General features: G+C 41.6%; 1 protein-coding gene across 5 annotated transcripts in view; it reads right to left on the bottom strand.

Moving 5' to 3' along the window:
* The window catches only part of sulf2b (sulfatase 2b), a 213,639-nt gene that overhangs the window by 54,304 nt on the left and 146,927 nt on the right, over positions 1 to 12,408 (bottom strand). For all 5 annotated transcript variants that reach the window (XM_041799371.1, XM_041799375.1, XM_041799376.1 and 2 more), the window contains one exon: positions 246 to 468. In XM_041799371.1, the coding sequence (XP_041655305.1) occupies positions 246 to 405 (160 nt within the window). In that variant the 5' untranslated portion in view covers positions 406 to 468. The remainder of the gene's footprint in view (positions 1 to 245; positions 469 to 12,408) is intronic.

Below are 12,408 nucleotides of genomic sequence, written 5' to 3'. Positions count from 1 at the left end.
AGAGAGGAATGAAGGCTGGCAGTTCTAGCTTGTAATGTTAGCCATGCTGTAGAGAGTATATCAAGCTAACGTCACACCTGCTGACCCTATGACCCTCTGAGGAATTTGTCTGCTTTCTAAGGATTTTCTCCTCTTTAGTCAGTTAAATGAAGTTTAAATGAGCATTTAGCATTAATAGATGCTTAGGAACATCCTTAATCTTTACATAACAAACGACCACAAGCTAATCTCAGTTTTCCTCTCACCCAGCTCCTGATCCTGGTCGTCAGTCAGGATGAGGATGATGTTCGGCCGGATGTTACGGCGGTCCCTCTGGAGGCGGGGCTTCAGACGCTGGCCTGAGGGGAAGTGGGCGTTGCTTAGCGTCACCGAGATGAACAGGAAGAGGAGGAGTCGGCCCGCCATGGCCTTCGACCCCTGTCCTCTCCGACAGACTTCAACCGATCAGAAGCTTCCGACCCTCAGCCTCTGGAAAACAGAAAAGATTTAAAGTTTAGATTTAAAAGGACTCAGACCAGTGAGCTCACAATGGAGGATTCATCTGTTCATATTTATTAAGGTACAAAACTCAGTAATGAACTTATATTCCTGATAATAGAATATGTCTGTTAGGAGTTATATTTTGATATGGGTACATAAATATATACAGTTGAAACCAGAAGTTTACATACACTATATAAAAAGGCACAAACTTCTTTTTCTCACCGTCTAACATTAAATCAGATTAAACATTTCCTGTTTTTGGTCAATTAGGATTACCAAAATTATTTCTATTTGCTAAATGCCAGAATAATGAGAAAAGGATTTTTTTAGACAATTTTTATTACTTTATTCAAAGTCAGAAGTTTACATACACTAAGATTACTATGCCTTTAAACAATGTGGGAAAGCCCAGATGATGATGTCATGTCTTTGGAAGCCTCTGATAGGTTTATTGACAACATTTGAGTTAATCAGAAGCACACCTGTGGATGTATTTTAAGGCACACCTGAAGCACACTGCTTCTTTGTGTAACATCATGGGAAAATCAAAAGAAATCAGCCAAGATATCAGGAAGAGAATTGTAGACTTGCACAAGTCTGGTTCATCCTTGGGTGCAATTTCCAGATGCCTGAAGGTGCCACGTTCATCTGTTCAAACAATTATACGCAAGTATAAACACCATGGGAATGTCCAGCCATCATACCGCTCAGGAAGGAGACGGGTTCTGTGTCCCAGAGATGAACGTGCTTTGGTCCGAAAAGTGCATCTCAACCCAAGAACAAAAGCAAAAGACCTTGTGAAGATGCTGGCTGAAGCTGGTGAGAGTGTGTCATTATCAACAGTCAAACGAGTCCTGTACCAACATGGGCTGAAAGGCCACTCTCCCAGGAAGAAGCCATTACTCCAAAAGAAGCATAAAAAAGCCAGGTTACAGTTTGCAAATGCACACAGGGACAAAGACCTTAATTTTTGGAGACATGTTCTGTGGTCTGACGAAACTAAAATTGAACTTTTTGGCCATAATGACCATCGTTACATTTGGAGAAAAAAGGGGGGAAGCTTGCAAGCCTGAGAACACCATCCCAACTGTGAAACATGGGGGTGGCAGCATCATACTGTGGGGTTGTTTTGCTGCAGGAGGGACTGGTGCACTTCACAAAATAGATGGCATCATGAGGAAAGAACATTTTGTGGAAATACTGAAGCAACATCTCAAGACATCAGCCAGGAAGTTAAAGCTTGGGTGCAAATGGGTTTTCCAAATGGACAATGACCCTAAGCATACTGCCAAACTGGTTACAAAGTGGCTTAAGGATAACAAAGTCAATGTTTTGGAGTGGCCATCACAAAGCCCTGATCTCAATCCCATTGAAAATTTATGGGCAGAGCTGAAAAGGCATGTGCGAGCAAGGCGGCCTACAAACTTGGCTCAGTTACACCAGTTCTGCCAGGAGGAATGGGACAAAATTCCTGCAAACTATTGTGAGAAGCTTGTGGAAGCATATCCAAAACATTTGACCCAAGTCATACAGTTTAAAGGCAATGCTACCAAATACTAATAAAATATATGTAAACTTCTGACTCTCAAGAAAATAATAAAAAATTGTCTGAAAAATGATCTCTCTCATTATTCTGGCATTTGGCAAATAGAAATAATTTTGGTAATCCTAATTGACCAAAAACAGGAAAAGTTTAATCTGATTTAATGTTAGACAGTGAGAAAAAGAAGTTTGTGCCTTTTTATATAGTGTATGTAAACTTCTGGTTTCAACTGTATGTCTATATGTCGTAATGCAAAATGATATTTGACTGATATTTTTGTTTGTCCATTTTGCACTCTGTTTACATCAAAATTATATCATATCTAATCCAATCCTGGATCCAATTCAAAATGGTTTTTGACAGATTTTTAACAGGTACTGATAAAGTTTGATGGTGTTTTGTTGCTCTCAGAATTTTAAAAATGTGTGTGTGTGTGACAGAATGTTGGGGCTCTTTTAGTGAGATCAAAGTAAATGTGTCCTGGAGAACAGCATGGCAACAACAGGCAGAGCAAACATGATTGGTCCACCCTGGACCTATTCCCTATTGGTTGATTCAATGAAAAATCCGTAACAGAAATTCATTTAGAGTGCGCAGAGAAAGTTTCATAAGCACACAGAGGGAAACTAGTCATTGGAAGTCATGCATTCAGAATATTAAAAGGCAGTCTTGAGTTTTGTAACCGTAATGACTCCATAGCTCTGCCTCAGCAAATAGACTAAAGGTGACTTAAACCAGGGTTTCTCATCCTCTTCAGCCCGTGACCCCCAAAATAAAGGTGCAAGCGACCGAGACCCCCACTATACCTGAAGGTGGCTGAACACAGCCATGCACATTAAAAACAGAATTAAAATACGTTAAAAATAGCTAAAATTGGTTAATAATGGCAAAAAATGGTGTGAAAGGTGGTGAAATTAGATTTTAAAAGTAGCAGAAATGGGTTCAAAATGGCAAAAATTAGATAAAAGTGGCAAAAAATAACCAACTAGAAAAGCACTCAGAGAGCGCAGCCCTCTGCAATTAGCCCTAACTCCCAACGGTGAAGAATGCTTTAAAAAATTCCTGGATCCGTCCCCATGTGCCCCTCACCACGGCATTGGCCGATTACTCCCTCCACGGTGGGGTGGAAACATGGTGGGGCAAAGCATTGGCTTCTCTACGGGTGGACTGTCATGGTGGAAGCATTGCCTGCTGGTGCCAACAGATGCACTGACAGTCTCACCCATGGTCTCACCGGACGACTGAAAGTTATGGCAGAGGATGAATATTCCTCTATTCCTCCCAGCATTGTGAGTATTCTCGCTACAGTTTACTGTCTTTGTCTCTGTTACGCTCCGACTCCTCTCCTCGACCGGGCGTGTGTCTTTCAAACTCTATAAACTCCAAAACTTTGAATAGAAACACACCCACAAATGCTGCTGGGATTGAAGTTACTCATGTCCGCCATCTCCTGGTGTAAAGTGGTAACAGCGCAGACCTCCACCATTAGCCCTATCTCCCAATAGTAAAGAATCCTTTCAAAAATTCCTGAATCCAGACAGTGATCCTGATCAGTCCCAAAATCTAATCAGTTCTTCCTTATACCATTTCTGACATTTCCTGAAAATTTCATCAAAATCCGTCCACAACTTTTTGAGTTATGTTGCGAACTAACAAACAAACCCACCCGATCACATAACCCCCTTGGCCGAGGTAAAAATTGGTTAAAGTGGCAAAATGGGCATATTAAGTGGTAAAAGGGGATTCAAAAGTGTCTGAAATGGTGTTAAAGTGGCAAAAATAGGTGGGCATTTGGTGAAATGGGTTGAAAATTGTTAGAATTGCGCAAAAAAAAGGTTAGCTGAGGCAGAAATAGTCAGAAACCGGCAAAAATGGGCTTTACAAATTATGAAATGTGACCTAAAAAGTGGTTAAAGGGGTTAATAGTGACAATAATGTGTCAACAGAGCTAAGAATAGACAGAGAGTTTCAATATTTGGTTTAGAAGTGGCAAAAACAGGCAGAGAAAAAGTGGTGGAAAGGGTTTAAAATGGACAAAAATGGGTTTTAAGTTGCAAAAATATGTTAAAATTGGTGAGAAAAGGTGATAAAATTGGTTACAATCAGGCAAAATTGGTGTAAAGTGGCAACAGTGTAATTCAAAAATGTTCTTAGTTTTTGTAAGGCATCTGGAGACCCCCTCTCAGTGTCTCACCACCCCAAATGGGGTCCCAACCCCAATGTTGAGAACCCCTGCCTTAAACATCCAAACAAGTTAGGGATTAAAAGTGTCCAAATGTACTTAAATTTCTGTTGTCACCTTTGCATTTTCTGCTAAATCTAACCAAACACTGATTCTCTGCAGAAACATTCAAATATTCTGCATTTGTGCGGCTCATGCAGATTTGCTTACTTTGCCTCATTACAGTAATAAAAAATCAACTTTGCAGAGTTGTTAAAACATTGCTACTTCAGGTCAACTTTTAAAGGAACAAAGTTTAAGAGTTGAAAAAGACTAAAGGTCATTGAAAATGTCAGAATTAATGAAAACATGAAGAACAGCAGCAGAGATTCTGCTGCAGAGCTGGAGTCCGGCTGCTGCAGGAGCAAACACGCTTTTATTATTACTGCAGCCGTGTTCGGCTGAAATGTCAGAGCGGGACGTGACGCTGCGTGTTTATTTTTTGAGCGAGGACGAGAATATCGATGAGAGAGAGAGGAAATAAAAACACTGCGGAATATCAGCTCAAAGAAATGAGAGGTAGCACAGACACGCAGCAGTCATTAGCTCTGCTCCTTTCTTCCTCTGATAATAGACGGCTGAAATCCTATCAGCAGCTTTACACAGCGCGATGCTGTGGGTTTGCTGTGTGTTACGGCTCACAGCGGGCCGCGCCATGCTAATTAGCCGGCAATCAAAAACACACACACGCAGGCTCTAAGTGTGTGTGGCTCTCATGTTGAAGAGGTCTGGAAGCTCCAGCTGTGAACAGACTGAGATTACACACAACCTGCTGCGAGGGCGAGCGACTCAGAGAGAGAGAGAGAGAGTGGTAGCATACTCTGTATCTATGAGCCGTCTTCAGAGACGACCTGATATCAGAACTCACCGTCCCTCCTCTGATTCTGACAGCCCATACATTATTCCTGCCTATCCCTGCATGCTGTCACAGTGAAGCTGCTGCTGAGGAGAATAAATGAGGTCCAATATAAACAAGTTAAGATGCTAGTGGCGCCTCTTTAACAGCTTTTCTCCCTCATGCCATAAACATGCTTTTAAAGGATACACTGATGCACCATTCAGCTAATGAATCATGTGGGGTACTGAATGCAAAAGGCAAGAGTGGAACGTTTTATGAGCTTTAAAGGATGACTTTACCAAAGCCAGAGAACAGAATGTTGAGGCTGGGGATAATGGTGGCTTTTCCCTCCATTTTTTTCCAGATAGCAGGTCATAGTTGACAACTTTTCCAACTGGCTAGTTCCACCCATGTTTCCAAAAGTTGCCAACAAGGACAGCCAACCTAACAGAGATGTTTTTGGTATGGAATGTTTTCTAGGCTTGTTATGGCAATTTTTTTTCTGTTGCTGGTGAACAAAGGAAATATTAGACATCTGCAGGCCGACAAAAAGTTTTTATTTCCTCGCAAGGTATGGTCAATCATCACACACCAGTGGTCAGAATGAAGAGAGACCCAGAACCTGGGGAGACTAGAACATTTATGCTTGAGGAAACGCCCCCCAAGGCAATCAAAAACACACCCCTCTGTCTGGGAAGAATCCACACAAGCACAGGGCTTTGTTTCCAGGCAGTCTGGACATCACAATTTAAAATACAAAAGGACCTTTTGATTCAGCTCCAGGTTTAACACCTATCCAGGAACCAGCATAGTTACCTTTTTTTGCTTCGTATTTACATATGCAGTAAAGTGGACACCTTCCTAGCCCTATCGTTTCCCCATGTCTGTGGCGTAAGCTCCATAGAAAAGAGAACAGTGGGAGGTGTTGGGGTGTTGAGACAAGGAAGCTAAAACCCCATTATAGGCTTCAAAGGACGACACCATCTGTCTGAAGACTTTTTAAGGCTGGTGTCATTAAAGACAAACAACAGAATGTTCATGAAGTTGGGGATACTGGCGGTATCTTCCCCCCACTTTTGCAACCGGCCAGTTCCACGGTCAACCTAACGGAAATATTTTTGATTGTTCCACCTACTTTACCAAAACTCACTTCCAAAGGACAGTCTTAAGGTAAACCATCTTATAGGCTTCAAAGGATGACATCATCAGAGGTAGAGGACGGAATGTTCATGAAGCTGAAGATATTGGGGACTTTTTCCTCCATTTTACCAAATAGTAGGCCACAGCTGGAAACTTTGGAGAAGTAGTAGAACTGGCAACCAATGAGGGAAACCCTAGCTCCTCACCAGTCCAACCAACTTTTCTAAAAGTTGTCACCAAAGGATAGTCAACACCAGGACAGATTGTTGATATGGAATGTTTTATAGGTTGCAAAGGATGACATCATCTTTCTAAAGTTTATTAAAGACTTTTAAGGTATGACATCATCAAAGGCAGGGGACAGAATGTGCATGAAGTTTGGGATATTGGAGGCATTTTCCCTCCAATTTTGCCAAGTAGTTGGCCACTGTCAGCAACTTCTGGAAAAATGGATGCTCCTCACCAGTTCCAACTACTTTTCCAAAAGTTACAAACAAAAGTCAGTCAACATAAGGAGGAGCTTGTTGGTCTTCAGTGTCCTTATAATGGGGCCAATCAGCCACAAGTTGAGTCCAGTTGTGCCTCTTTAACAGTTTTTCCTCCCTCATGTTGACAGTTACATTCTATTAAAGGACACACTCATATACTACTTAGCTAATGGGGGGTAATGGGGTGCCGGTTAGATGAAATGAAATTTAAGGGCAATTGTTTTCAAACTTTTTTCACCCAAAGCACACCTAAGGTTAAGCCAAAACCTCAAGGCACACCATATTTAACAAAATAGACTTTTTAAATAATGTTACAGTCAAGGTGGCCTGTAAGTGGGGATAAAGGGGAGAGCTTTCTGGGGCCCAGCTGGGGGATCATGCAGATGGCAAAAGTAGGCTAAAGGTGGCAAAATTGGGCAAAAAGTGGCAAAACAAAGTCAGAAATGGGAGAAAATTGGTTAAAAAGTGTCCAAACAATAGGTTAAAATTGGCAAAAACTTGTTGAAAGTGTCAAAACAGTGGCAAAAATGGGTTACAAGAGGCCTTGAAGGATTAAATGTTGTAACCAAATGGTACAAATGGGTTAAAAGGGACAAACAAGGGCAAAAAATGGGCAAAAGTGGGCTAAAAATGTTGGCAAAATAGATCACAAGTGGCAGAAGAGTAGCAAAAAATGGTCAAAGTTGATAACATGGTAAAAAGGGGTTGAAAGTGACTGTAAAAATTGCAAAAAAATGGCTAAACAACAACAAAGTTCAGCAAAAAGTGGCAAAAAGCCAGCAAAAATGGGTTGAATGTGGCAAAAAGTTCCAAAAAATCACAAAAATGGGTCAAAAGTAGTAACAGGAGTGGCAAAAATTATAAAACAAAACAAAACAAAAAAGCAGCAAAATGGTTTAAATTGTCAAAAGAAGTGGCACAAATGGGTAGAAAAATTGGTTGTCTTGGTTAAAAATTGCATGAATTAATAATTTCAACACAAATTTCAAACCAATAATAGCTAGCCAGTTAGCCAGGATGCTAGCCCCAATGCTACTGATAGAACACACACACACACACACTGATATAATCAATAAATCCCAGCTGTGGAGGGCCCATTCTCTGGGGGTTTTCAGGGGTCCAGCCAGATCTGTGGGCAGGCCTGGTTCCAGTACTTGCCATAAAGTTGTAGTAATAACGTGTGGTACAAATTCCCACGGCACACCTGGACTTGCCTTAAGGCACACTAGTGTGCCTTGGCACACCATTTGCGAACCACTGGTCTAGACTGACCTGTATTTAAAAGGCAAGGATGGAATGTTTTATAAACTTCAAAGGATGATGTCATCAAAGTCAGAGCACGGAATGGTTGTGAAGCTCCTCACCAGTTCCACCCATTTTTCCAAAAGTTTCAAACATACGGAAGATTGTTGGAATGGAGTGTTTTATAGGCATCAAAGGATGACATCATCTCTCTAAACTCTTTTAAAGACCTTTTAAGGTTGGCATCATCAGAGGCAAGGATGGAATGTTCATGAAGCTGGGGATATAGGTGGCTGGCACCCATTAGAGAGAGACGGTTTTCCATCTTTCTTTCTAATCCACCATCATGAACCAACAACGGCTCCTGGTTCCCTTCATCTCGCCTTTTGCGACAGCCAATCAGGAGGTTCGGAGAGGGCGTTGGTGATTTTTTTAAACCAGTGGATCCCTTCCTCTTAATTTAAACCTAACTTGACTCATTAATGCTGATGTGTATGGATTAAATGTAACACTAGCTCATACTGAGACTCCAGTTAACGTTTAACTGGGTAGGCTGGCTTTAAGCTTTGTGTACCAGCTTTTATGATAGTCCAGATGTCCCTCTGTCATCCTCAGACTCCTTTATGTGCCACTGCTGTATTTCTGTTAGAGGAAGCGTAGGGTCGGCCTTCAGGGTTTTATTTCCTCATATTTCATTTTAACAGGAAGTCTAAACGAGCTAAGAAGCTGCTCTGGTTTATTTTATGGTTTGGTGCCATCCACCGCCTTTCTGTTTGTTTCATACCTCACCTTACTCCTCTTTGGGTTATTTTGCTTTTAAATAAAGTTTATGCACTTTGTTTCATGCTGACCCCATCTTCTGTGAGGTCTGTGTCCACGGTGTGGACCCACTGAGTCTGTGTGTGAAGTGAAGCCCATCACCAGAGCATCTGGACCTCGATGAGGGCCCACAGGAATAAAGACAACTACAAACAGGTCTGATGTTTTCTGTTTCTCTCATCTGTCCAAGCCGTTCAGACGACTGTTCACCAGCTGCATTCTCTCCTTCTTTCTCTCCTCCCACTGGAACCTCCCTTTAAATACAGATTCATCCATGTAAACGTGGATATCAACCGTCTAACACAGTGTTAATCAACCCTACTCAACCGAAGAGCCAAATGATTGAAAAATAACTTTGCAAGAGCCACAATCTAAGTGGTGAAGAGTGGCAAAAACAACTTGAAGTAGCAATAAAAATATGTCAAAGGTGGAAAATATGGCAAATAAAATGAGAAAAGTGACTAAAATGCAGTCAAGAGAAATAGGGCAAAAAATAGGAAAGACGTGGTATTTAACATAGCTTAAATGGAAAAAAATGGTGAAAAGGGGCAAAAATGGGATAAAAGTGGCAAAAAGTGGCAGAAATGGGCAAAACAAGGAAACAAGTGGTCTTTAGTGGCAAAAGGTAGCTTAAATGGGTGAAAAGTGGTGAAAAAAATGTAAAAAGGGGCAAAAATGGCACAAAAATGGCAAAAAGAAGTGGCAAAGGCTGTAACTTGAAAGTGGTTAGAGATAAAAGCATACTGTAAATGAAAAAAATTTTCAGTATGACCCAAAGTTTGTGATGGGAGTAAATTCAGTCATCTAATTTGCATATTCTGTGGTCACCAGATCTCAGCCTCCACCGCCATTGGCTTTGCATTTTCTCCCATGGTTTCTACCCTATGCTTCTACCACGTCTCCTCCTCTGCAGCATTTTTGATTCCCAATCTCTGTCAATATTTGTGGTTTTGGCGGTGTTTTGAGACACCCACCCCCTCTAAGTGCCTGTGGGTCAGTTCACTCATGGTCCCCCCAGACCACTGAAAGTCATGGCAGAGGGTGAATATTCCTCTATTCCTCCCAGCATTGTGAGTAGTCTCACTACAATTCGCTCTCTTTCTCTCTAGTTATGCTCCGACTCGTCTCATCAAGCAGCGTGCGTCTTTCAAACTCTATAAACTCCAAAACTTTGAATAGAAACACACCCACAAATGCTGCTGGGATTGAAGTTACTCATGTCCGCCATCTCCTGGTGTAAAGTGGTAACATTAGGCACCATATTTGCATCTGGAAATTCAGCAATGTTGCTTGTCGCATTTTTGCGACTTTGGCACTTAAAGGGTTAAGTTGAAAATAAAACTAAAGATGTATGTAGGATGCTGAGGGTTACACCCACTTATATTTACTCTATCACACTAATGAGTAACCACTTTAATCACGATATCTATCTACAAAGAGGACTGAAGGCTGGCGGAGCTAGCTGCTAACTTTAGCCACACTCTACTCGGCAGACCAGCCTCACATTATACCCACTGATGCGATGATGCTGTGATGAATTTGACTGTTTTCTGGACGTTCTCCACTTTGGGCTTATTTTGAATTTCTGCAGGTTTTAGACTGGCTGTAATTGGCCACTTAAAACCTAGCACAGGCAGTGGATCCTGGGATTCCTCTAGCATTACTGACAATTATAAGATGAATTCAATTAACAGAAAATGTGCTTTAACAGTTTTCTTCTCCACTTTTATTTGGATGAGATGACAGATTTGTTTCATGCATAAATCAAGAGTGTGGAGCCTTTACTGTCATTCTGATGTTTTTACTGTAGTATCACTGCTCTCCAAACATCAGGCTTTAATATGATAGTAGAGCATCCTCCGCCTGCTCACACGCCTGATTTTACTCTCTAAAGGTGAAAGTTTTTATGTTTACACATTAAAAACCATCTTTACTCCCATCATTCCCTGCTGATCTAACCCAGACGTGTGTATCTGTGATTTATATTTAGGAATGTGACCCAGACATGATCCTGACATCTGGACCGGAGCGGAGCGGCGTCCTCCAGCTGTTGGCTTGTCCAGGCCGGCATATTTAGCGTCCTGCAGTGACCCGCCGCTGTTTTCAGTCAGTAATCCTCTCCATTATATTAACGTTATGTCATAGCGCCTCATTATAAAAGTGACCTACAAACTGACCACAGACCAGCCTCACCGTGACCCACCTGACGGATTATTCTGGAGTTTCTGTTCAACTTTTTAACGGCTCACAGAGGAGATACGTCAGTCTTAGACCAGATATCTGATGTCTTAAAATCTTCGTGATCAAAGGTTGATTGTCGTGTTTACAGAGGCTAGAAAAGGTGGATGTTTGGTTTGGTCCTGCTCAGTAGAATTTGGCTTTTTTTTACTTATGTTTTAGTGATTGTGGTATAAAGACTCCTGTGTCTGGAAGGTCCACTCGCTGGTTAGTCAGTATCCATGGCTACCATTACACCATGATGACAAAAGAACACTGAACATCCCAGAGATCAGTTAATCCATTAACAAGAAATGAAGGAAAACGGCACTTTTACTTTTCAACCCCTTATCACTACTTCAGCCACACACTTCTGCAAACATTGGTCAGTTTTTGCTTGTGTAGGCCTTTAAAGCCACTCTGTGACCATTTTTCACCTCTTTTCTTCTGCATCGTTTTGCCCATTTTTGTCATGTTCAACCTACTTTTGCTACTCTATAACTGCTTGACACAATTTTGTGGCCAACTTGCTGAAGCTTTGTTGCCTTTCTTGGTTCATGTTTTGCCGCTTTTATCCCTTTTATACTCCTTTAAACCACATTTTGTCTCTCTTTTAACCATTTAGCTGCTCTATGATCCTTTTACAACATTGTTTCCACCCATTTTTGCCACATTTGACCCATTTTGCATCTTTTAAACTTTTTTTTTAATCTTTTCACCCCTTATAACTACTTCAGCCATCCATTTTTGCTACTCCGTGACCACTTTTCACAACTTGTTTTGTAACTTTTTGCCCACTTTTGTCTTATTACCTCTGCCAAGGAGGTTATGTGATCGGGTGGGTTTGTTAGTTTGTTCATTTGTTAGCAACATAACTCAAAAAATCATGGACAGATTTTCAGGAAATTTTCAGGAAATGTCAGAAATGGCATAAGGAAGAATGGATTAGATTTTGGGACTGATCTGGATCACTGTCTGGATCCAGGAATTTTTGAAAGGATTCTTTACTATTGGGAGATAGGGCTAATGGTGGAGGTCTCTGCTGTTACCACTTTACACCAGGAGATGGCGGACATGAGTAACTTCAATCCCAGCAGCATTTGTGGGTGTGTTTCTATTCAAAGTTTCGGAGTTTATAGAGTTTGAAAGACGCACGCCCAGTCGAGGAGATGAGTCAGAGCATAACAGAGAGAAAGACAGCCAATTGTAGCGAGTCTACTCACAATGCTGGGAGGAATAGAGGAATATTCACCCTCTGCCATGACTTCCAGTCGTCCAGTGAGACCATGGGTGAGACTGTCAGAGCATCTGTTGGCACTGGCAGGCAATGCTTCCGCCATGACAGTCCACCCACAGCAAAGGCAATGCTTTGCCCCACCATGTTTCCACCCCACTGGGGAGGAAGTAATTGGTGAAT

Source organism: Cheilinus undulatus, linkage group 11 (assembly GCF_018320785.1).
Source record: "Cheilinus undulatus linkage group 11, ASM1832078v1, whole genome shotgun sequence".
In the NCBI taxonomy this organism is placed as follows: Eukaryota; Metazoa; Chordata; class Actinopteri; order Labriformes; family Labridae; genus Cheilinus; species Cheilinus undulatus.
The sequence above is the reverse complement of the archived record's forward strand: the minus strand, read 5'-3'. Positions and strand labels throughout refer to the sequence as shown.